We start from the raw sequence: 26,767 nt of genomic DNA, 5'->3' as shown, positions 1-26,767 counted from the left end.
AGAGGGTGAAGGGGAAAGGAGAGAGGAGAAGGGGGTAAGACAGCAAGTGTGGAGTGAAGCTGAGATGAAGAGACCAGCGGGAGGAAGGGGAAAGCTGAAGCAAACAGCTTCTCGGCACAGTGCAGAGAAACAACTTGTACAGCTTTGAGCTGCTTCTGTTCTTGAGGGCTGGAGTCTCTAGTGGGTGCCTTTCTGTAGTTCTCCCCCCAGGCCACACAGTGGGGGTGGGAGGCATTGCTGGGGTCCTACTGATCACCAGGAGGAGGGGTCGCAGTTTTTGGTGCAGTGGGCTCTTGAGGGCCATCTGGGCCCCACTTCATCCCCTTCACCCTAGTGCATTAACCTCTGTTTTGGCTACTTTTGCTCCTAGTGGTTAATTTGTATTTAGCCAGCAGGAAAACAAGATGTGTGCTTACAGACTTCTAGGATACTGTATAGACACACAATAGTGCTGCACTGGCCCAAACAGCAAGGGGGGGGGTGCCATCTAATTTGAGCTGCAGGAGCTGCAGATTTTTGTTTGCTGGAGACAACAACAACAACAAAAAAAAAGAGTTTGGTTCAGTCTGAATAGAAATCAGAATTGAAAAAAAAGGTAAGCTGCTGGTTTGGGGTTTTATCAGAAGCAAAAGAAATGAAGGCCTAGAGTCACAAATACAAAGGAGAAAGAGACTATAGTGCCATTCTTTATTCAGTGGTCAGGTCTCTCACTTGGGATGGGGGTATCTCAGTTAAGTTTGAACCAAGTTGTCCTACATCCCACGTGAGCACCCTGACCACTAGGCTCTTTGGGAGGCACAGCACCCATAAGTGCTGGTTTTGTGACCAGCCCCTGAATCCTTTTGTGACCCTAGCCCAAAGATTAAAATGTTTTGTTTTAGAAATGTTTCGTTTCCTGCCCCGAGCCCCCGCAAAAATCTCAATTTTCTTAAACTGACACAAACTTGCAAAAGGTTTCGATCAACCCAAAACTCCATTTTTCACATTAAAAATTTTGTCTAGCTCCACACCTAATATCCACTAGGTTAATAGGTACAGTAAGTCCTCAGCTTACACTGCTAATTAGTTCCGAAGGTTGCCGTGTAAGTTGAAAACCTTGTAAGTCCAACATTGTATAAATACAATATATTTTTTGACATATACATTCGTTTCAATGGAGAGTTAAAGCTAAAAAGGTAAGGTTTATAAAAACAAAATGTTAAGAAAATGAAAATTTATTCAGTACAGTACATATCTAAAAACATAATGTTGAGAAAACTAACATTGACGATTCAATAATTTGTGGCTCAGATTCTGCAGATATTGATGGCATTGGATCTTTTTTCTCTGTTTTCTTTAAGTACATGTACTTGTCCAGTGATGTTTGTACTGTAGCTTTTTTCTTCTTATCATAAATCACTTTATAGCATGCAATAGCATCACACACTGCTCTAAACACCTTTGTGAACCTTTCAGTGTTTGGGTCCTGAGCATCTAAACAAGCCAGTCCTTTCTCAATCATATCAAAGCATTCTGCCGTCTGCTTAGTCACAAATCTTTTGGTGGCTCAGCTTCCTGTTCTTCCTCTGAAACATCATCTTCCTTTCTATGGTCTTTGAGCTCCATTAAATCTTCATTGCTCAAATCCTTTGCATGACATTGTAACAATTAATTGAAATCATTTTCCTGAAGATTTAATTCTAATTTTCTGCCCATTTCTATGAGGTTGTTAATTATATCTTCACATCCCCTGAAATCCTGAACAAACTGCGGGGCTGAGTTTTTTCAACATAGCATTCATGTTAGATGTTATCATTTCAAGCCAGGCAGCATCAATGTTCTTAACAGCTTTGTAAATATCATATTCTTTCCAGAACAGCCTCAATGGTATTCCATTCTCCCCTTCAGCAGCCTTCATTGCCTGTCTGAACGTTCTTCATAGGTAATATATAAAGTGCCGAATTTGAATATAAAAGCCAGCTGGCTTTTATATTCAAATTCGGCACATTAACACATGGTTTAAATCGTGATGGGAACTTTCTGAGTCACTATAGGGGCTCGTCTGCATACTTGGCTCAATCTAATTCTTGGCCTTCCCCCCCACCCCTCCACTCTCTGATTTGCTCACCTTGATTATCTTTTTCTGATTTATCCTCCTTACTTACTGGTTTTGGTTCTCTGTGTCTTAAATATTGAGTCTGTTCTGGTCTGGCTATGGTCTGAAGAAGTGGGTCTGTCCCACGAAAGCTCACCTAATAAACTATTTTGCTAGTCTTTAAAGTGCTACTTGACTGTTTTTTGTTTTGATAGTGTATAGACTAGCACGGCTTCCTCTCTGTTAGTATAGGCCAGAGGCATTATGCAGCTGTTGCTGACTGTTGTTTGGGGAATTTTGTGTTAATTTTGCCTATCCCACTGGCTCGGCAATGTATGTGGAGAGTGCTGTAAAACAGGATGATTAGCCGGGCTGCATTGAGCAGAGTCACAGCTGATACTGGCTTAATAAAATTGCAAGTTCCTTTCTCTAGTGCAGATAGGGCCCTGTGAGACAATTTAGGGAAAGTAGTTATTCACTTTTCTGGTTTTTAGGCACTGATAAGACAGTAGGGTAAGGCCTTGAATGGTAAATGTGATTCTCTTGAATAAATTCTTCTCTTCCGTTCTCGCCTCACATTTGTTAGATTTTTAAATAATGTGTTTATGAACTAATTTATGAATTAATTTAGTGTTTCTGAAAGTTTGGAACTAAGGGTCAAAATCATATCAGTGTCAAGAGCCTGCACAAACCACAGCACCATGTAAGCCTTACTTTGATGACTTAAGTGGTACTCAGATGTTATCAATGAATATTTATGTTATGGCACAAAGGCCAAGCTGGACTAGAGATCCCATTGTGCTGGAATGAAAATAATCCTTTCTTCTGAGGACTTCTGTGCACAGAGGTAAATATAACCCTACGTGGGTTAACTTGGTGACAAGCCCAGTACAGACACATGCTGCTTATGTTTTCCAATATAAGTTCTGTAAGTCCTGACCATCAGTTTCTCTCCTACTCCAATCCAGTCACTCCTCCTCTACTGCCAGTCAAGCTAAATCATTGTAAAACATGAAAACCAAACAAACCAGGTGCTAGTAAGACCACAATGTTTATTTCTGCCTGGAACCAAAATCAATATTGAAACTGTAACAGAGAGTAAGCCGTGCTAGTCTATACACTATCAAAACAAAAAGCAGTCAAAAACTGCTGTGTCTGAGGGTGGAAGTCAAGCATATTGCATTCACTGCACGTAGCTGATTCTAAAGTCAGGCTCTGGTTAGAATGTTGTGGAATGTTGCTGCAAACCTGTGTAACAGACTGTCCTGAGACTCGCTGTGGTTCAAAATTAAAGCCACCACTATTAGCCAGCAGACATGTGGCCAAACTTGTCTGTGGAGCTTGTCAAGTTTGGGTGTGGAAGGCAGTGGAATGAGCAGGAAGGGTGGGATGGCTAGGCAGGATTTACTGGTGGGTTCAAACATTTTCACAAGTAGACAGATTATTATGTTGCCTAGTTTAAATTGGGATTGTCAGCTGCTGAAATGTGAGCTACAGAGACAGTGCATCAGATGAGCACTGTCAGCTAATAGCTACTGGATTGTGCTGGCAAGTTCCCTGAGGACAAGTTCAACATTGCACCTTCTCAAAAGTAACTGGTGAAGCACAGTGTATTACACAGTTGTCACCTGACTTTCATTAAGGGCAAGAAGTGAATGTAGAATCCCATATCACTGATGCAACATGGCCATTACATGGATGAGCCCAGGATGATTAGGATGTGGTGTGTATGGCAGCCTGTGTGGTAAATTAATTGTACTTTTGTTAGCATAGACAAAAATGCCGCTCGTTATCTAGTTACAGGTGGAGTAGGCACAGGGGGCTCTAGAATAAGGAGAAGGTTGGTTGAGGGACCTTCTCTGAGGGGAAGGCATGTTCCTCTTTGTCTCTATTTGAAGTTGTCTTCTTAATTGTGACTTAGGAAGTTTACCCCCAAATCAGGTGATCACCACCAGGCTGAAAATGATCAGCTGCTGTTGCTCATTGATTATTGAGTACCAGCTGTGTGTTTGGTGCTCTACACTTGAACAAGAATCCATCATTCCTTCCCCCCTCAGAAGATGACAGTCTGGTTCAGGCACAGACAAGATAGATGACAGATACCAACAGGGCACAATCTGATCACATAAGCTTAGAAATCTTGTGCCTAACAGAGTGGCCTGACTTTCAATATAATTGAGCACCAACAGCTCCTCTTAATTTATAGACCTACGTCCTTGATTTAAGCCTCCAGTGCTTTACAAATTTGTCCCACGTGTTTTCTCAACAGATGAACAAATCTGGAAATTAAATAGCCCCCTCATTTCCTGCTCAGATCTAGGTGGTTCCCAAAGAAACATGTGGATCTGGCCACAGGTGCAAACTCCCCTGTTTCTAAGTTGTAAAAACCACAACTATAACTGCAGCATTTATAATTCTGGTAATGACCTGAAAGTCTGTGTTTTACTGAAAACGAACTTTAACAACTGTTCACAGAGGGAATGCTCCAAACTGTCATTTATATTCAAATTCAACACATTAACACGTGGTTTGAACCGAGACAGCAATTATGTGGCCCATTATAGGGACTCTTTTACATACTTTGTTTTATCTAACTCTTAACTTCCCCACCCCACTCCCCCCTCCTGCTGCCCTTCTGCTGTTCTGACTTGCCCACCTAGATAACAATTTTTCTGAATTGCCAACCTTGATAGCAATTTTTGGACCTCATTGCTTTATTTATTGAGTCTGTTCTGGTATGGCTGTGATCTGAAGAAGTGGGTCTGTCCCATGAAAGCTCATCACCTAATAAACTATTTTGTTAGTCTTTAAAGTGCTACTGGACTGCTTTTTTGTTTTGATAGAATACAGACTAACACAGCTACCTCTCTGTCACTATGCAGCAGCATAGTGTTTGTTGCCATAAAGAATCAAAAGGAAAATATACTAGACACTATCAAAATGAAAATAAAAATTTCATGAAAAGAATCAAAATGAAAATATACTATCAAAATATACTAGATAATGACATATATATATATATATTCCTTCTTTGTTGCAGTTCACTGCCACTAAAAGCAGCCAGTGTAGCCATGGACCCATGGACAGTGGCTTGATGATTGGGCTGCCTGATCACAGGTGTCCCTGTAGAGCAGCAAATGGGCAACCAAGGCTAGTGACTTGGCCGCATGAGTTGCTCTCTTTTGTCTCAGTGGGATGCAAGACTGAATCAGGCATATGCACTAACCATGACCCCAAGAATGAGAATAAAAACATTGCACTTGATTCTCCTTTACGATGCCTTTTCAACACAAAGGGATCCATTATTATGGGCAAATTAAATTTCCAGCAGAAGTAACATAAAGAAGCAGAGGGAGCACACAGCTCTGACATTGTGTGCAATCAGTGTGCACCTCACACGTGCCCTTGCTTTAAATGTGTGTCACTTCTCATTTTGCCAGGGACTGCTTAACTTCCCCACCCCTCTGCAGGCTCCAGCCCCCCTCCACCCCTTCCCGCAAACTTCCACCCAGCCTCTTCTCTGCCTCTTCCCCTGAACGTACCCGTTTCTTCTGTGCCCCCTTCCTCCCGGCATTTCCAGAGTGCTGTGAGTCAGCTAATTCATGGTGTTCAAGCTCTAGGAAGAAAGAGGAGGAGCAGGGAGGCAGCACAATCAGCCATTTCTCAGTACTCTTGAAGTTCTGGGAGAAAGGAGGAGGAGCAGGTATGCACAGGACCCTCAGCACATGAGAGGTGCAGGTGGAGGGGGGTGAAAGGGGTGCACAGGCCACACATAGAACCTCAATGGGCCACAAGTAGTCCATGGGCTGCAGGTTTCCCACCATTGCTGTAGAGCAAGGCCCAGGAATCTCACAGAATAGTAAAGCTGTAATTATTAGTAATTACTGGAAGGTTTTAATAAAAATTGGTACTGTTTTCTTAAAAATGGATTACTGCAAAATTGTTGCAGCATAAAACTTCATTTCACAGTTTTAAGCAGAAAGAATCCCTTAAAAAGCTGTATGTGTCAAGAAAATTGTCCTGGATATGCTTAGGATAACTGAACACATCCACAGATACTGCTCTTAAAATTAACTTTAACAGCCTCAGGCTACGTCTACACTAGCACACTATGTCAACGTAGCCTATTTCGAAGTAAGAACATTCAAATAGGCTACTTCTACGTGTATCATCTACATGTCCTCCAGGGCTGGTGCCATTAACGTTCAACATCAAAGTTGCGACAGGAAACGTCAAAAGGAGCCGCCCCCGAAGGAAATGCGGAGTGTCCACACACACAAGCACTCTCTGTGAAAATAAGGGGCCAGCAAAGCCTGTGGACGGGGTCACAGGCTGGACTAGCCCTTCTGGGGCAAGAGCAAGCCGGTCCCTTAAAGGGCCCCTCCCAGACACACATGGCCTGCACAGCATGAGGTCCACAGAGCCGACAACCGTTTGCAGACCCCGTGCACACAGCATGGACCCCCAGCTGCAGCAGCAGCAGCAGCCAGAAGCCCTGAGCAAAGGGCTGCTGCATGCGATGACCATAGAGCCCTGCAGGGGCTAGACAGAGTGTCTCTCAACCCCTCAGCTGATGGCCGCCATGGAGGACCCTGCCACTTCGACGTAGCGGGACGCGGATCATCTACACACACCCTACTTTGACGTTGAACGTCGAAGTAGGGCGCTATTCCCATCTTTGGATAGGAATAGTGATTTCAATGTCTCGCCGCCTAATGTTGATTTCAATGTTGAAATAGCGCACTGCACGTGTAGACACGGCGCATGCTATTTCGACGTTGTGTCAGCTACTTTGAAGTAGCTGGCTAGTATAGATGCACCCTCAGTGATAATGCACAAAATCAGAGGAAGTAGCTACGCATTGTTACAGAAAGGCTAGGACCTCGTCTGAATTTCTGACCAAGCTGGTAGAAATGACAGCACACAGAGTTCAAGATACGCAAAATAATGCAATAATTAATAATAATAGCAACACCTCAGGATTAGCTAAATCTGCCTTCTATGACAATTACCTATGAATCCAGAGGAAGCAACTTCTATATCAGACACCTTCTGGCACTCCATCGAGGAGAGACGTTGGAGCACACCAGTTGTTCCTTTAAACAGTTTCACTCTGCACTTGCATAAACACAAACACAATGTCATTTTCATATCTGTGCCCCTGCTTAGACTCCCTTCAGATACATGTCCTCCCTTGCCCTGTTTTCATTCCCACCCCACCTTCTACTGCACAGGATGATGCAAGACTATTAGTACATGACACCAAGGACTATGACAACATAAAAAGTGCAAACTAGTGAGCTCCTCTCCTGTTGTGATCTACTTGAGCCACTGGCTACGTTGGATTGTTAGACAAAAGGGTTTGGAGGGAAGATGCTGCTGTCATCATCACTGCATATAGCCTTGTTACAAGAACCTTTGGGTTAGTTTTGTTGATTTTTATGTTTTCATTTTCTTCTATCCTCTTTCACTTTTTCACATTTTAGGGATTATTTTGGAATATAAGGCCATTGAATTTATCACTAATTTGCTTTGCAGAGAAAACTTTATATGTGTTTGCTCAGTACCTACCCCCAGACCCTGATCCTGATCAGGAATCTCTGAGACCTATTGCAAAACACATCATATACCATCATCTATTGAGTGACAGGCATTGGTTTATTTTGCTAGCTGTCACTGTATGGTGTTCACACATTCTGTGTTCGGTCTCAGTTGGGTGGAGGATCAGATTGTAGACATTCACAAACTACAGAAACATGTAGATAATATGACAACGGCCACCAAAGTAGAACCTAGGTAAACAATTTCAGATCTGCAAGAACAACAAAAAGTCATGTGGCACCTTATAGACTAACAGATATTTTGGAGCACAAACTTTCATGGGCAAAGACCCACATCTGACGCAGCGGGTCTTTGCCCACGAAAGCTTATGCTCCAAAACATCTGTTTGTTTATAAGGTGCCACAGGACTTCTTGTTGTTTTAGAAGATACAGACTAACATGGCTACCTACCTGATAATTTCAGATCTGGGATCCTGATTATGTAGGAGCAGCTGAGCTTCCCCACCTCTATCCCCCACCCCTCCATTCTGTCTTGAATCTTATTCTTGCAACATTTGTCTGGTAGTAATAGACTCTCTTGGCCCTGCTCCAGAGAATATCTTGCTGGGGTCCTATATGGCTATGTGAAATGATAATGGGATAATTAGTCTTTCATTTCTCCCTCAGAGCACCAGTTCTTAGCGGGTGCACAGTGGCTGTGACCCAAAGCAGTAGATTCTGCCAGTCATGTGGCTGTGAGATGAGCACGTTAGGCTCACTTCATTCACACCACAATTAGCACCATCTCACACTTTGTCTCCAATTACAGCCACAAACCAACATAAGAACATAGGAACGGCCATAGTGGGTCAGACCAAAGGTCTGTGTAGCCCAGTATCCTGTCTGCCAGCAGTGGCTCGTGCCCGACGCCCCAGAGGGAGTGAACAGAACAGGTAATCACCAAAGCGATCCCTCTCCTGTCATCCATTTCCAGTCTCTGGCAAACAGAGGCCAGGGACACCATTTCTACCCACCCCGGCTAACAGCCACTGATGGATCTAACCTCCGTGAATGTATCTTGTTCTTTTTAGAACCCTGTTAAAGTCTTGGTCTTCCCAACATCTTCTGGCCAGGAGTTCCACAGGCCTGCTGTGCGCTGCATGAAGAAAATCTTCCTTTTGTTTATTTTAACAAGGATGGAATAGATATGGAGACAATTTTTTAATCCTTCTTCAACTGCCCTTGCAGTAACCAAACTGTTCTCAATTTATAAGTTATTGCACAATCTACTCATTGCCCCCTCACCGGCCCCCAGGAAGTAAATGGCATTCAAGTTTGTCCGCATTCAGTTCAAGTACTGATGTTGCTACTGGAAGAAATGCTCTGACTTTCAATATATTTGCCTGCAAGGGCTGCATGCTTAAGTGAGCATAATAAAATCATTGAGCAGTAATTATGTCTCATGCTTTTGTCTGGGCTGTGGAAAAAAGGAACTCCCTGAATGCAGTGGAGTCATCTTGCATGTCACAGGAGTTAAAGACCAAAGATTATGTGATAGTACAGTCACATCAGAATGTAGCAATCTGTTGTATGCTGAATGGGAAGGCAGAAGTTTCCCTTAAAATGTGCTATGTAAATTCAGCATTTTCCATCTGAAAGCTCAGACTGAACCTATTTTCATTCCATACGAAAGCAGTTTTAACAAATGTCTGGAACATCCTGCAGTTCTTTTCAGGTGTCATTTATGATTTATGGATGGGAATGGGAACTGTGGTAGCATCATCATGCATTTCACTGAATAGTTACTATATATGTCCTATATGTTGATGCCACAAAGGCACCATCAGCTCAACTTCTGGGTCAGAAAGTTAAAATCTTAACAAAGTTCTATGATCAGACCCACACGTTGCTGCTCTCCTACCAGGACTTGACATGAACCTCTTCTCTAAAAAAAAGTATCACATTCAGTTAGGAAGGCGATTAACTTGCTAAAGGGTAACTAATCTGAACAAACTATGACCATCTGGAACTGCCACTTAGAACAGCTGCCAAATCATTGTGTTTATATAATGATAGCTACCCTAAACTGGGAATTTGGGATGATAAATAGGAAAAATATTATAATATTTTTCTTCCTGAGGCATCTCAAAATGCTTTATGGACCTCATACCTCACCCACCCACCACTGGAATGCAGCCAGCTCTGGACTGGAATGCAGTAGGCATTCTTTGCTAGCAACTCTATCTTACATCACACTACAGTTTTTTAAGAGGAACAAGCATATTTAGTGATGCCTGCAAAACTGTGACAATGGTGAGGTCGGTGACATACTGTGTCTGCTGCTTATTAGACTTGTCATAATTGTCTTTCTCTTACATGGTACTTTACCTGTCCCCATCTGTTTTGCCTGGCATAATAGGCCGTGATCTCTGATTGGGGCCCGAAAGACACTACCACAATACAAATAACTATTAATAACCATTTCACCAATTGCTGCTCTTGATGGAATTTGCATGAACAAAATGAAATTATCCACACTGCAATCTGGCTTCTGCACTGGAATTAGCACTTCCATTTTGTGTCATCCTAATTGATCAGAAAAGGATTCCTTGTTTTTTACCTTTGATCTGAAAGACATATCAGGTAACAATTCATTACAGGCTCAGAGAGTACACTTCCATTGACCTCGTTCCCCTTATGAATCTACAGTTCCGAGGCCTACATACAGCACTGCATAGCTTGAGGGCCTTCAGTTCTAGTTAAGGCATGTATTTTTGATCCAGAAGTGGCCTGGAACATCTGACTTTATTGCATCTTCAGCTTCATCAGAAATCTGGTAGGAAGCTCTGGCCAAAATTCTCCATCTCCTCAGTTTTCCTTGACTAACTATGTTATCCAGGCTTCCTCATTCAATCTAGTTTGTAGCAACATTCAGCAATTCCAGAAAATGGGTATATTATTTTCTCCAACAATAAAGATGATGAATGTAGGGCTCAGCTCACTCTTTAGTACAAAGTACATATAGAAGCTGGTCTTACAGCCTAAGGTATAATACATTGAGAAAAATCTTCTTGCTTACTAGATGGATTTTGTTCCACCTTTTTATTTTATTTTATTTTATTTTATTTTTTGAAAATTATAGGAACACATTTCTGTGTAGTGGGTAATTTATTGCTTTATCATATCTATTGTATTAAATATCCAATCTTTTCTTAATCTTTTGAGCGTAGACCTAGAAGCTCAGGTTAAGATCCTCAGTCAATGTTTTATAAAAATGACTAATCTTGACCAAAAAAAAATTACAGTATTTAAAGTAGAATAAAGGGCATAGCTCAGCCTTTAAAACTGACTAACTAAAGTGCCTCACTATTAAAATGTCGACTCCTAGATTATAGGTTCTCTTGTACTTTATGTTTTCTTTTCTCCTTGGGTGCCTTATGGAAAGATACGATAGCACAGAGAGTTTTGATAGGCTGTTACTTCATCAGGATACATTTTACATCAGCTCTGTGCCTCATCTTTAACACAGGCATCTTCTCTTTATTTCATTTCAGTATGAAATTGGGTCATGATTTGCTCTGTGAAATGGATGTTAGCTCACTGTCATTTAGTAATGGTTTCCCAGGCAAAGCTGTCCATGCAGGTTGGTTATCACCAGTAGGCAGAAGCCTTCTCACTGTTCTCTTGAATATTTGTCCCCAAATGCAGGAAAGGACGTAATCCCTTTCGTCCTTTTCTAGACGGAGTCCTTAAAGCTCCCGTTACCTTTATGCCCATGTTGGTGCCTCAGTGTGTGATAAGAATTGCAGCTTTATCTAGTACATGCTTCTCCTTTTTCTTCCTTTCCTCCCATCCCCCATCAATACACCTGTTTAAAGAATGTAAACCACTCCCACTTTTCCAGGGCAGAAAATCTTCAGACCAAGTAACCTACTTCGCAGTTGCCCACCAAGCTAGACTAATCCTTTCACATTACAGCAATGAAGCTATTTCAGCTGATTTGCTTTGCTGGCTGCCTTGGCATAGGATGGGCTGTTCAACTGAACAGTTTAGACAAAATCTGTAAGTACCACATTTCTGTTTCAGCAGTAGCAAGTACACTGGGCTTTATGCTTTGAATTAATGTATTTATGCTTAGCAATGTTCAGCTAAATTGATACTGTAACATCACTACCAAGGTTTGGATGAACAGGAAACGATACTGCAATATTTAATTTTATTTCAGATTTTGATATTATTATTTATGTAGATCTGCACATATAACTTTTACAAGCAAATAAATGTCTTTATTAGAAGATATACTTATTTGCCATATGAATCTATGATTGTAAAACATAATTTAATTTGATACAGAATTTTGAACCATTCCAGGCCAAATTCTGCCATCATTTAAACCAGAATAGATCTGAAGTATTCCATGAATTTCAATTTCTACTGATATAGTGTGGGCAAAAATGATTCCTTTTCTCTAAGAAAGTTACAAATATGTACAGCTCAATGCATGTGCATGGCATTATATAAAGCAATAAGAATAGGTAATAATAAATCAAGTAACTCTGCATTTGCACAGGTATAACTGATAAGAATTTTGTCCTTTAAAGCTGATATTTGTATGTGTACTGATCAAAGAAAAAATTAAAATTCCATGCACCATGCATAATAGGCCAAAAGAAATAATCTACTTTGAAAACAAAACAAAACAAAACAAAAAAAAAGTGGCATTAGGAAAGTACCAGAATGTATGATCTCCTGTCTCCTGGTGTAGTTTGTAAGAAGAAGGGAAATGTGCCTGAGATAACTACAGTGCACTTATATGTCTTAACCCTCTTGTAGTTCAGTCTGTCACACTGAACAGAATATTCCCAAGTTAATTTTCAAAGGGTTATAGAATATTAAAGGCAGGAAAGTTGTTGGCAACATTCTGCACTGTTTTAGTTAAGGGGAGCTAAACAGTGCACATGCATAAGAGAAATGTGCAAGGTCACTTCATATATCTAAATAAGTATTTTAGTTGTGATTAGAGTACAAATAGGACACATAGAAAGCTTAATATTCTCTATAGGAGCATGACAAGTTTAAAGTGAAACTGACTTATTTTCATTTTTTTTCTTAACCCCTAATTCAGTAGTCCTATAGAGCTTGCTTTTCAGCCATCATTGGAACTACAGGCGCTCAGCACTTCTGAAAATAAATCCCACAGCACATTTCATTATATGTATAATGATGCATTCATTTAGCATTCAATTGCCTGAAGTCAATGAGAGACTTTCCACTGATTTTAACAGGAGATGGATCAGGTCTATGATAAATGATATGTATATTCTTTAAAGCTCCTTTGATCCCTTCTGGATGAGAGGGGGTATTAGAATATAACACAGCAGGTTGGTCAACGGCTCAATAGCCAGAGTGACATAGATAAATTGGAGTGTTGGGTCAAAAGGAGTCTGATGTGGCTCAACAAAGAGAAGTGTAGAGTTCTGCACATGGGACAGAAGAATCCCAAGCATTGCTATAGTCTGGGGACTGACTGGCTAAGCAGTAGTACAGTGGAAAGGGACCTAGGGATAATGGTGGATGAAAGGCTGGATATGTGGAAACAGTGTGCCCTTGTAGCCAAGAAAGCCAATGACATATTGGGGTGCATTAGGAGGAACATTTTGAGCAGATCTAGAGAGGTTGTTGTTCCCTTCTATGAGGCACCGGTGAGGCCACATCTGTAGTATTGCGTCCAGTTTTGGGCCCCCCAGTACAGAAAGCATATGGACGTGCTGGAGCAGGTTCAGCGGAGGGCAACAATAATGATTAAGGGGCTGGAGCACAAGACCTATGAGGAGAGGGTGAGGGATTTGGGCTTATTTAGTTTACAGAAGAGAAAACTGAGGGGTGATTTAATAGCAGTCTTCAACTTCCTGAAAGGGTGCTCTGAAAGGGATGGAGAGAAACTGTTCTCAGTAATGACAGATGGCAGAACAAGAGGTAGTAGTCTGAAGTTGCAGAAGGAGAGGAGTAGGTTGGATATTACGAAAAACTACTTCACCAGGAGGGTGGTGAAGCACTGGAATGCGTTGCCTAGGGAAGTAGTGGAATCTCCATCCCTGGAGGTTTTTAAATCCTGCCTTGACATAGTTATGGCTGGGATGACTTAGTTGGGGTTGATCCTGCTGGGGCAGGGGGCTGGACTTGATGACCTCTTGAGGTCCCTTCTAGCTCTGTGAGTCTATGATTCCATGGCACTGCTAGTATTTGTTTAATGACATTATTTAAATTTACATTTGGAGCCAAATTCTGTAAACCCATAGTAAGACCATGCAAGCCGATCAAGTTGCTCTGGATTTATATTCCAGGCTGAGTCCAGACCTTTGGCTTCAGCCCTGCAATCCTAAAGCAAGAAAAATTCCAGGGGCTTTTATTGGACCAAATTCTGTCAGTGAGAAAGACAAGCTTTCCAGCTATACAGAGCTCTTCTTCAGGTCTGGGAAAGGGACTCCAAGGCTACGTCTACACGTGCAGCCAACATCGAAATAGCTTATTTCGATGTTGCGACATCGAAATAGGCTATTTCGATGAATAACGTCTACACGTCCTCCAGGGCCAGCAACGTCGATGTTCAACTTCGACGTTGCTCAGCCCAACATCGAAATAGGCGCAGCGAGGGAACGTCTACACATCAAAGTAGCACACATCGAAATAGGGATGCCAGGCACAGCTGCAGACAGGGTCACGGCGGACTCAACAGCCAGCCGCTCCCTTAAAGGGCCCCTCCCAGACACAGTTGCACTAAACAACACAAGATCCACAGAGCTGACAACTGGTTGCAGACCCTGTGCCTGCAGCATAGATCCCCAGCTGCCGCAGAAGCAGCCAGAAGCCCTGGGCTAAGGGCTGCTGCCCACGGTGACCATAGAGCCCCGCAGGGGCTGGAGAGAGAGCATCTCTCAACCCCCCAGCTGATGGCCGCCATGGAGGACCCAGCAATTTCGATGTTGCGGGACGCGGATCGTCTACACGGTCCCTACTTCGACGTTGAACGTCGAAGTAGGGCGCTATTCCTATCTCCTCATGAGGTTAGCGACTTCGACGTCTCGCCGCCTAACGTCGAAGTTAACTTCGAAATAGCGCCCGACGCGTGTAGACGCGACGGGCGCTGTTTCGAAATTGGTGCCGCTACTTCGAAGTAGCGTGCACGTGTAGACGCAGCTCAAGGGTCCAAGCGAAATACAAGGTGGAACAGATGCAAGGTGGAACTAACAGTGGGACTTTTCCTTCTGATGTCCAACATCAGAGGACTGAGTAGGAATTTCTCAGTCGCATATTACCCAATTGCTGACAGAAGATATGGGGCTCCCAGACATATTCAAGGGGCAGCATCCTGGTGGGAATACCAGCAACCTTCTCTTTTTCAGTAGCTGTGAGAGAGAGGTTGACTTCTCACCTAGGTCTTGAATTTAGAAAGTGGAAGTTTCAAAGCTTTTGAGTTGGGACAGGGGCCACAATTAGGGAAGTGCAAATATAGCTTCAAGCTTCCCTTGCCTCTTGCAGTTTGGACTGGACTGCAGTACAGGCTGCACCTCTTAAAGTGGCACTTTTTGGACCATGGGTGCACCTGGACCAGGGAGCCTGGAACCCTAAGGGTAAGAGGGACAGCTGGGACCAGGGGCAGCAGTTTCAGCAGCGTAGCTGGGGCAGGCAGTGAGCCTCGCAGCAGCCCCAGAGAGCGTGGGGCTGTAGACAGAACTCTTTGGCAGCTTAGGGTGTCGTGGCCAGAGCTGCAGCCCCACAGCAGCAGTGCAGGGCCAGGGCTCAAGCAGCTGCCCTGTCACAGCCCTGTAGTGGTAGCACAGGGCTGTAGCAGGCACAGGAGCAGGAGCCCTATAGCAGTCCTGTGGAGACAGTACAGGGCCAGAGTCAGAGTTGCATTCACATGGCAGCCCAGCAGGGGCAGCGTGGGGGTCCATGAGGCCTGGGCTGGGGTCTCACAGCAGCCCCAGGAGCATGGGGTCAGGGCTGGAAAACCCAGCAGCCCTGCAGAAGCATGAGCTGTGGCCATTTGCCAGCATGCAGAGCTAGGGTTTGGGGGCCAGTGGCAGGGGACCTCCCTTAGTCCAGCAAATACTCTTATGCAAGACCAGTCAGGTCCTGACCATGCTGGACCAGGGAGGTGTGACCTGTAACAGAGAATATGGCTCTATATTTTTAACCTGGATTATTTTAAAATGAATTAACAGTGTATTAAATATCAAACAGAGTGTCGTTCTTTAATTCCTTGAAATCTTGGTGAGTTTGACTTTGGGGGAGTGGCAGCACATGTCTTATTAACAGAGGCCAGTAGGCTTAATTCTTAGATTAGTAAATATTGTTAATGTTTTTCAACATAGATATAGAAAGCAATAGTTATATTCTCAGAGGGGTTGCTGCAGAACAAGATAAGGTGTGCCCCACGCAAGAGAGGCCTCTGCAGTGCTTCCCCACCCACCACACACATAGAGAAGAACTCAAAACCAGTTTTTTTCACTTTTGTAGTAACCAGTGACAGTAAGTTTCATGGGTGCAGTCACCTCACTAAGATAATAGATTCACTCCTTAATATTTGCTCTTGTTTCTCAAGTGTCCGTAGCATTAAAAATTTAAGAAAAAAAAAAAAAGAAAAGAAGCAAAGTGCAAGGAAAATAGCAAAGAGATTACAAAATTGTTCATCAGAGCATTTTTACAGTGGAAAATGGCCTTTCAATTAAATGGAAATTTTTGTGAAATCTTCCATTTTGTTGAATAATTTTGGTTTTCAGAAAGAAAAAACACCCCCCACCCACCCACCCCTAAACCTGAAAAACGTTAATGAAAATTAAAAAAAAAATATCACTAGAGATTTTTCAGGAGGAGAAAAAGTTATTTCAACTCATTCTAATATACTAATATCTATTAACTAAATTTTCTGGTCATTATATATTCACATGGAGACATATTTACTCTAAAATTGTCTTTTTTTTTTCTTTTCCAGCACTAGATTTCTTTCCAAATGCAAGCCTGATTTTAGCAGCAAGAATGAGTACATCTTTCATTGTTAATATTCCAAAGTGTATTTCCTCCTCTAAATTTATACCCACCACAATTAGACCAGCAGTAGCAGTTCTTGGTGATAAAGTTGCTGTGCCAGGTATGATGTGTTCTTGATTTTTCTTTCTGTGTGTCAGTTCTTTTAAATTGTCATTATTTTACTGGTTATAAATCACGACAAACTGACACTCTCAAAGGCTAAAGTCCTTCAGACAGCCACAGAAAAACAGGCAGAGTATAAACAACAACGGCATGAACTTCCTCACAGTGCCTCAATTTATGTGACTCAACCCTGACTTAGAAGCAGGCCTGCCAATGGGGGCACCTGCCTGGGGGCCCAGTGATTTAAAAGGGCCCAGGACTCCTAGCAGCCACTGCTGCTACTGTAGCAGCAGTGGCAGCCAGAGACTCAGGCCCTTCAAATTACTGCCATTGCTGCAAGTGGTATGCTTTGGGCAATGCTATGGGGCTGGCTGGGGGAGGCTGGCACCTCCACTTTCCACCCAAGGGCGCACCTGTTCTGAGGGTACAAAGCTACCTCCCCATTTTGATGAGGCTTGGCACATCTGTTGGCTGCCCTACTTAGAAGGACCATTTTGATGCAAGATAGGGCAGCTTGATCTCCATGCCTGTCCATCCTTGCCCTTTAATGGGATTGTCAAAATGGTGGACAACTATGGTTAGATGGTTTTTTTTTATATAGCCACTCTTCAGCAGCAGCTGAACTGATAGCAGCAGATCACACCATGCAGCCCATTCCACTGCCTTCAGATAGCGATGACTTCCGGTCACTACTAGTAGTAATCCTAGCTGGATTTCAGTATAGAATTTAGCGGAATCCAGGCTAATCCTGTGGCTTTTTGCACATTGTTCTGTGGTGTTCAGTGCCAGAGCTAGTGGACAGTGTGACCGTTGTGTAGTAAGTCTATAGACAGTAGACAAAATGTTAGTTGCTTAATGGTGCTAAGGCATTATAGCAGTGGTTCCCAGTTATGTTTAACCCACCCCACCACCCTTCTTTGTGATGCGCTGGCCCATAGACAGTTCCACATGGCCTCCACCTACACCTTTGTGCCATGCTCTGACACATACGTGGGATTTTTTTTTCTATGTGCTCTTCCTCTTTGACACGTCTTTTATTCCGTCTCCACTCTTTCTTCTGCCGTACATGTTTCTCTCTTCCTTATTTCTGTTTCTATTTTGGCGGTAGGTGTTAGTCTTGCTGCATTGATTAGCCATGTGATTAATGTGCAGTTTTTATGCTGTCCTTTTTCAAGCTGTGACAGACACCGATCAGATCCAATCCATCCGCTCTTCCTCTGCTGCCCAAGTGTACTTTGCAGGAGAATTCAAGAGTGTCTCATGTAGGATAGCCAGGGATCTTGTGAGCATGGACATTGATGATGGGAACTACAAGCTGACTACACTTGTAGGCTACCAGGTGGGGGTAGAAGTCTGTGAAAAAACAAAAGGCCCCTTCTGCAATCAAGCCCTTCAGCCATCGTCATTTTACAGGTACCGTATGAGCCAAATGAGGCGAAAGTAGGACTAAAATATTAGAGTTTGATAAGTTAGTGCTTTCACACAAGGTGATGCTAGCAACATGACAGCATGAGAGGGGTTTCTTTCTCTAGCAAATAAAAAAGGGATTTTGTTTTGCTTTGTTTTAGAGCATAGTATGCTCAGAGTTTTTAAGAGTTGTTTCCTTCCCTGTGTACGTCAACCATTTCAGCTAGACTTCAGGAAAACCACACTCCAAAAAACGCAACTCACTTATTCTGATTCATGGCTCTAGTGTTTCATACATTTTGTTTAGACACCCATTGAGACCAAACACAATGGTTTCAGAGATGAACCTTCCAGCTCCATGCCTACCTTAGGATTGAGATATTCTGGAGAAAGCAAAATGAGGGTGCTTTTTAAATTCATGCATATGCATTCAGAAATGGTCTCTAGCATACACAAAGCCAAATTCCCTGCTCTGATTCCAGCTCCTTTACAAAGTATACAGAATCTGGCCACAATTGCTGGGTTGAGACTAGAGCTGCTTAGGAATGTGTTGATAATTTTTTTTCATTGAAAATTACAGACTTGTCAAAACTGAAACTTTTTTATGAGGAAATGATCAGATTTTGCAAATCTCTGAACTTGAAACATGCAGCAAAGTTTTGAAATTGTTGGAATGTCCGGTTGTGACATTTTCTAAGGAAAAAAAAGTCCGTTTTCTGGTTTGAATCCAAATTTCATTTCTAAATTTAAACAAATCATAGCAAATTTAATATATTAAAAAGGTCAAAATATAAAAAAAAATTTCAAGCTGATTGAAACAAAACAGACAACCCCCCGCCCCATCTACCTCAGATATCTGCTTTGCAAAATTTTTGAGATTTTGAGTTTGTACCCTGATTTGCGATGAGAACATTTTTCAAAATTTCAATTTCTTTTCAAGAGAGGAAAAACATTTCTCACCCAGGTCTAGTTTAGCATTTCACTTGCAGGGGTTGGGGTGAGGCTTCACAGCTGGCATAAAGCTGGCAAATCTGGCTCCCTGACAACCAATCCTCACCACAAACTAGACAGTGTGCTGGGGAATTGAAAGGGCTCTTCCAGTTCTCAGTTGGGTATGTATCTTTACAGGCAGTCTACGTGGGGCAGCAGCGCACACTAGAGGCATGTGATTTTTAAAGTGCCTCGAAATATGCCCATGTAGACCTAGCATATGGCAATGCCCAATGCCTGCTTGTGAAGATGCTATGGGTGCATTCACTGCTTTTGTTTTTCTCTTCACACTTCCTTCTGAATCTCGAAGTACATTATCATTAAAAGCTTCCTTATTACCAAATATCATAAGTGATAGCTCATAACTGTAAACTCGGACAAGAAGAAAATTATAGGTGGAGAATGAGGTCCTGGTCACAGGCTTACCAAGTCCCAGGTCTGCTGATGGTGGTGGGGTGGTTCAACTGCCCAGGAGCTTGGTGATTCAAAGGGGCCCTGAGGCCCTTTGAATTGACAATGGGGCACCACATAGTGTGCTGCAGGAGGCTCTTAGGGCTATCTGGGGAGGCAGGGAAGCTCTGCAGCATGGTTCAGGCAGCACTGCGTGGGGGGACGCTGTGATCTGGGCAGCGCTGATGGCCAGCTGCCCCCAGCCTCACCCCTTCTGCCCTTGGCCATGCCCCTACCAGCACCTGGATCCAGGCCACCTCCCACCTTCCCCAGGGGGCCAGAGTGGCTATCAGGTCTCCCATCAAGTTCAATGGAATTCTTGCCAGTGATTTCAATGGGCTTTGAATCAGGACCATAAACTCGCTGAGAAAGAGAATAACGAGAGAATTCCACTTCATGGATGAATTAGGAATGGAATTTGAAGACAGAAGAGAAGCGGGCTGGGAAATCAAGGAGAAGGGAGGACCAAAGTCAAGCAGTTTTGAAAAATGAGGGTAGTTTCTTTGGTGAGTGAGAAACAGTGACAGATCCAAAGCAAAACATTAGCTCCAAATCCCTCCCTTTAAATATGGGTAAGATTTAGAGCTAAAGTGAATTCAACATTTTGGACATGGGTCCACCTTAATAAAGAATTATTTCAAGTAATGGGGGGGGGATGAGGGTGAGAAGGTCCTATATTATAAAGACAGAGAACAAGCTGTGACATCAATTTTCCATAATAACAATGTTTGCTCTTATTTATGGTGGACCATATTATCCTAGGTTTAAAAACGACCTAGCGCTAGCAACCAAACTAGACATACAGTGGTATTTGTATGATTCTGCAAAAGAGACTGTCTAATGTTTATTTTATGCTTATTTAAGGGTAAATTTCTTTATTTTGGATGAAAATGCAATAATAAGAGCACACACAGGCTGGTCGGATGTCATACAGACAAACAATGGTGAGTCACTAACATAGTGAAAAATTAACATCAGTTATTGTCATTAAGCTCCTGCCATTGTGACTGTGCCTAGACTAGCCCCGAACTTCGAAGGGAGCATGGTAATTAGGGTGTTGGGAGATTACTAATGAAATACTGAGGTGCATATGCAGTACTTCATTAGTCAAAATCTCCCCCGCGGCTATTTCGAAGTGTGAAACTTTGAAGTGCCGGCTTGCATGTAACCGCGAGTCAGCCGCGGGTATTTTGAAGTGCCCACGCTACATCTAAGTCCCTTTAGTCCTCAAAATTTTGAGGAGTAAAGGGACTTAGCTGTAGCGTGGGCACTTCGAAGTACCCGCATCTGACCTGTGGCTACACACAAGCCGACACTTCAAAGTTGCCGCGGGGGAGATTTTGACTAATGAAGCGCTGCATATGCACTGCAGCATTTCATTAGGAAACTCCCAATACCCTAATTACCATGCTCCCTTCGAAGTTTGGGGCTTGTCTAGACACAGCCACTAAGACTAAAATCAGCCAGTTACAGGAAAATAAGCTGCTCTCATAAAGCTATCTTAATACTAGCCTTTCCTTGCCCAGTTCATAGCACCATGCAGTTAACTTAGGACTGGATTCTTCCCTATAGTATATATCTCCCCTTGAATAATTTTTAACACTGGAAGTATTTTATAACCACTTTTCAGTTAATCAGTTAATTTACCCAGGTGTAAAAGTTTAGAAAGCAGTGGAAGGCATGCAAGAAGCAGGCCCATGGTTTAATTTAGCCCGATTCATCATGACAATATCAGGTTTATATAAAAACAACTAATAATAAATCTGCTCGAGATTTAAAGATACACAACCAACAACTTCCTACACTAGGTTAGACATCTGTACGGTGACCATCCATCCCATATCAGGCAGGACAGTCCCATATTTGGGACACCAGAAAGGCATCCCTACTTATTTTTTAAAAGGGACTACTTGTCCCATATTTGGGCCCTCCCTCACTGACCTTTTCTGCCAGCAGCTACTGGCCGGAGAGAATTCAGCTACTGCATGCCTGCTGCTTCATTGGGGCACCAAGGGGGGAGGGCAGGTGGCTGCCACTGCCCTGAAACTGGGGTGGGGGGAGGACCAGCAGCTGCCGCTTCTCCGGGGCTGGCAGGGGATGTGCCAGTGGTTGCCACTTCCCCATGGTTGTTGGGGGCGGGGGGGGGGAGGAGGAGCACTGCCAGCAGCCACCTCTTTCCTGGCTTCCTGGGGCTTAGTGGAGCCAGGAGGAGTTGCCCCTCCCTCCACATATCTCCCTGTCCCATATTTGGGACAGGGAGATATGGTCGCTTTAGACATCTGATGCCTTTTCTTCAGACAAAGTTGCATGGATTTAGCTAATCTGGTTTAAAAATTGATTTAATTAAACCCATGCAAAAGCTTGGTGAAGACAATCTTAAACTGATCTTTATCTGACTTATATGGAATTAGCATAAATGGATTCTTGGCTGAATTAAGCCAAGTTGACATGTTGAAGAGATTCCAGACAGAGGCTACACTAGTTTAATTATGGATCTTAAAATATAAACATTTAGGGTACAGCTATGCTGTTATTAGAGGTGCGACTGCAGTATTGGCTGGCATATCATAAAGCTAATGTTGGTATGGCAGCCTGTCCTTCAATTGCATCTCTAATTGCAGTGTACTTATACCTTTAATTGGTACAAGTTTGTGTGTAGACAAGACCTTCTATCTAAATGCACCTAAAACCACATATTTAGATGTTTAAATAGTAGGGCTGCAAGCGATTTTTAAAAATTGCAATTAATAGTCAGATTAAAAAAGAGTTATGATTAATCACAGTTTTCAATGCACTGCTAAATAATAATAGAATACCAATTTAAATATTTTGGATGTTTGTCTACATTTTCAAATATACTGACTTCACTTACAACAGAGAAGACAAAGTGCACAGTGCTTACTTAACATTCTAGTTTTGATTACACATACTTGCAATGTAAAAAAGATAAAGGAAATAGTAGTTTTCAGTTCACCTCATAATGTAGTGCAATCTTTTTATCATGAAGGTTCAACTTACAAATGCAGAAATCTTTATATAACTGCACTCAAAAAATATGTAAACTTTTCAAGGCTTCAAATCAAAACATGAAAGGCCATTTGAACACTGACCATATCTGGCACGTAAATATCTTGCAACACTGGCTACAATAGTGCCATGTGAATGACTGCACTGATTTTCAATTGACATTGTAAATAAGAAGCAGGTGGCATTAGCTCCCGTAACTAAAAGCAAACTTGTTTGTTTTAGGGATCAGATGAACAAGAAGTAGGACTGACTGACCTTATAGACTCTGAAGTTTTACACTGTTTCATTAACTGAGATTGATAGCTGTACTAAATAGTACTATTTACATCCTCATGCCATAGTGCAAAAGTAAAAAATGGCTTTGAAAAGCTACCCCAGTAGTTTTACCTCCCTAAACATTCTGTTTTTATATTTTAGTGACAACCTTCATGGCATACGATGGATCATTCTTAGGGCGGGCTGGAGGAATGATAGTGATCACTGTACTGCTTTCTGTTGCTATGTTTGTGCTGGTGGTTGGCTTAATTGTAGCAGCAGCTCTTGGAGGGAAAAAATCATAAATCAGGCAACCCAAGACTGCCGTCCAGAACATAAACAACTACCGACCTGATTAACTGTTTTCCATGAATCAAGAATATCTACAAGTCCTGCATTAAAGAGGGAAGATGAAGAATTAGAAGTAGCATAAAGCATAACTGAAGATGTATAATGTATCAAAAACTGTATATAGCCTGATTTACAATGCAACAATTTTTACATCGAGAGCTAAACATGATCTTAGCCATAATCTAACCCTTATGCTTGTTTCCAATTTGGCTTTTTTCTAGCTCAGGTGATTTGGTACCATAAACTAAACCCCATCATCATTAACTGAAGCCATGCAATTAAGGAGTTGTATATCACATGTGCCACGGTGCATGATTTTTAGTTTTAGGGGCTACATTTCTAAGGGTACTTGGCCAGGCTTTATATCTCAGTGTCTTAACATGTCTGCTGGGTTAGTTATGGTATGGTGTGCAATGGTTGATTATGGGTGCACTGAGGGCTATGGTTCATTGTGTGTAGTGAATTTTTACTTACACCCAAGAATCAGAGGCTACCATCTTTGAGTCTGATATTTTCACAGTGGCTGGACAAGAAACATGGTACATTCTACTAACTGGCATAGGAATTGATTTCAGAAGCTTGATCCTTAGAGATGTTGAGCAGCTATAATTTCCATTAACCCAAAGTCACAAGCTTCTCTTTGACATTAATCAGAGCTGCAGGTTCCTGGTGTCATGAAACATGACGGACAGGGCTCAGAGGCCTTGAGAACAATCACACTCCAACCCTCGACCTCGCAGCCTGCTGACAATGGCTTACCTGGGACTCATGAAGCCTGGCCTCAGAGTTGACCTCCGCCTTGAGGTCCATTTGGCAGAGCCCTGAAGCAGCTGATTTGCCCACTGGCCCTCTTTTAAGCCAGCAGCCAGAAGAAGAAGCTGTCTGAAAAACTGGGCTCCACTCTACTTGCAACTGTGTCCTTGTGGCTCCGGGTCCCTGGTTTCTTGGCACCTGACTTGTTGCTCTAGACATCCAATTTGTTTCCTGCCTCTGATCTCTTGGTATTCTGACCAATGTTTCCTCAAATCTTTTCCAGCCATGTGCAGATTTTTCCATCCATGTTAGGAATAAATTTTTATGTGCACCAAGGCATGTGGGAATGGGCACTACCAGTAGAAACAAAAATCCTGCTGTGGGTACTCAACTATTCAGCTGGATGGCATCTGAATTTCTCCTGTTTAGCCACAAATGTGTACAGCTTAGAAGGAACAGTGATCCTGACCCATCTTGACTCTGGTTCTTAACTTGTGGTTCTAATCCTCGGTTCGTCTTCTGTTTCTGATCTTCTTGTGACTCAACTCTGGCTCCAACTGCTGAGTTTGACCTGATTGTGACACCCAACACTTCCCAGGATCAGGCCCTACCACTCCATTATAGATGTCCTGATGAGTTTACGTACTTTGCATCTTGATGTGTAATGACAAATATTCTCCCCAAAGGTCTGTGCCCATGGCCACTCTGAAAAATTTTACTTATGCTAATGAGACTTCCATCTAACCACTAAAGATGAGCTGAAACAGCTTTTATTGCTTTGAGCTGAGAGGCTGCATTGCAACAGTCAGAATTTGCTTTGATATTTTGGCAACTTGCACTCAAACCTTTGAAACTGTCCCACTATTTATAAAGATTTGCAGTTAGTATTTACGATACCAATAACCAAAATTCTTTAGCTTTGAGCCTTTGAGGTAGTTACAGATAAATTTAATTTATTTCAGGACCATGAGTGATAGAATTGAAGACTTCATTTAAAATAGAAATTTCAAATAGAAGAGTTGATTAAAGCAAACAGGAATTATGAAATAACCATATGCTACATTTTTATACTCACATTCAAAAACTAATTGGTGCAGCCAGTGGTGACCATTCTCTGAATGAGAAGAATGGATAAATAATTCTTTTTTAAATGGTACCTTGATGGTAGGTGAGCACGCTAATCTAAAAATAATGTGCTATTCTTTTTAAAATATTTTACAATAATACTCTTGATTAGCATTAACCCTACTTTTCCATCATATCCATAGTTCTGCTCCCTTAATTAAAATAGCTTCTACTCCCTCAATGACTATTTAATATTAAACATTGTCTTTAACAACTGCATAATTGTCATTCCAAGAACTGTCAATATACATAGCATTCTTCCAAAACATTCCCATTACATCCAGAACTCTTGCTAGAGCCAGACACATTTACCACATAGCTGGGGTGATGTCCTAACCTGTCTCCAATTAGGCGCTGAACTGTCTTTCTTCACGTCACCTACAATTTATCAGGTCCTCACTTTTGTCAAGCCTAAACTTTGCCCCCAAAATATAAACAAACATCACTTTTATAGGCTACAAAGGACAGGTTCCCAATCATCATTATGGGGCAAAAGGAAAAAAAAAAGACTGAAAAAAACTAATGAGACCTTGGAGTCTCAGTTTAATACACATGTGAATAAGGTGGCCCCTACGTAATTATATAAAAGTATAGCCTATTACTGAGGGGCGGGGGAGAGGTGCGGGGGGGGGGTGGAAAAAATTTGGGCCAAATTTTACTTAGTCAAACCAATGCAAAGCTATTGATGTCAATGGAGATGCACAGATGTGAGCAGAATCTGGCTCTTTGGTCTCAATTCAAAGCTCCTGGAAGGCAATAGGAAGCTTTCCAGAGGATTTCAACGAGTTTTGGATGAGGCCTTTTCTGTTTGGTGTCATCAGGTAAATGCACCCCCTCCAAGTCTTGAGAACAAGTATAAGGCTGTATCTATACTACAAAAATAACTTCAAAGTTGCTTACTTCAAACTACAACTTTGAAGTAAGCAACTTCAAAGTTGAGCGTCTACAAACGTCGAAGTAGGGCACTACTCCATTCCTGGGAATGGGGTAAGGACTTTGAAGTTGGGCTCCCTACTTCAAAGTTAACTTAGAAGTAAGGGAAAATATGTGTGTAGACTCTCTGCTGGCTACTTCCAAGTAGTGCCTGGTGTATGCACACCCTAAATGTAACTGTCAGTGATGACTTTCTGAAGTAAAACTGTCAAACTGAAAAAAATGACAATCTGTGAAACAAATTTAAAAGCAATAATAATGGTGGAAACTCATCTGCAGTTTCACGATGATGCTGAATTTCATGAAACCCATGAAAGTGTGTAATACATCAACTGTTCTGGAGCAGTCATTCATTTGTTTGGAGCACAATTCCTACCAATGATCAATTAGCAATGGTGTCCAGTGGCACTGGTGCCATGCTTTACAATCCTAAGTACCGCTTTACCATATTTTCATAAATTGCATTCAGGCCCTTGCTTTAAGAGAATGAACATAATTGATATGATACTGTGCTGTTCCATTGTGCTATGTTCAAACTTACAACAAATTTGAGTTTTTCATCTCCTATCTATCTCATGTAATAAAAAGGGTTTGGGTTTGCTTCCTTTCTTCCAAACAGTGCTATGACTTTCAAATAAAAATATGCATCCATTAATATGTTCTGATGTCTTTTGCAATGCAACTTGAATGTAGGGTGAAAGGAAAATA

The 26,767-nt window shown here is 42.1% G+C and overlaps 1 protein-coding gene across 1 annotated transcript; it reads left to right on the top strand.

Moving 5' to 3' along the window:
• The first annotated feature begins 11,595 nt into the window (after positions 1 to 11,595).
• UPK2 (uroplakin 2) lies at positions 11,596 to 23,202 on the top strand. The gene is made up of 5 exons (XM_074983697.1): positions 11,596 to 11,677; positions 16,611 to 16,766; positions 17,944 to 18,181; positions 20,480 to 20,559; positions 23,060 to 23,202. The coding sequence occupies exons 1-5, from the start codon at positions 11,596 to 11,598 to the stop codon at positions 23,200 to 23,202; spliced, it is 699 nt and encodes a 232-aa protein (XP_074839798.1).
• The last annotated feature ends 3,565 nt before the right edge of the window (positions 23,203 to 26,767 follow it).

This window comes from Carettochelys insculpta, chromosome 1 (assembly GCF_033958435.1).
Source record: "Carettochelys insculpta isolate YL-2023 chromosome 1, ASM3395843v1, whole genome shotgun sequence".
In the NCBI taxonomy this organism is placed as follows: domain Eukaryota; kingdom Metazoa; phylum Chordata; order Testudines; family Carettochelyidae; genus Carettochelys; species Carettochelys insculpta.
This window is presented reverse-complemented; position numbering and strand designations above follow the sequence as displayed.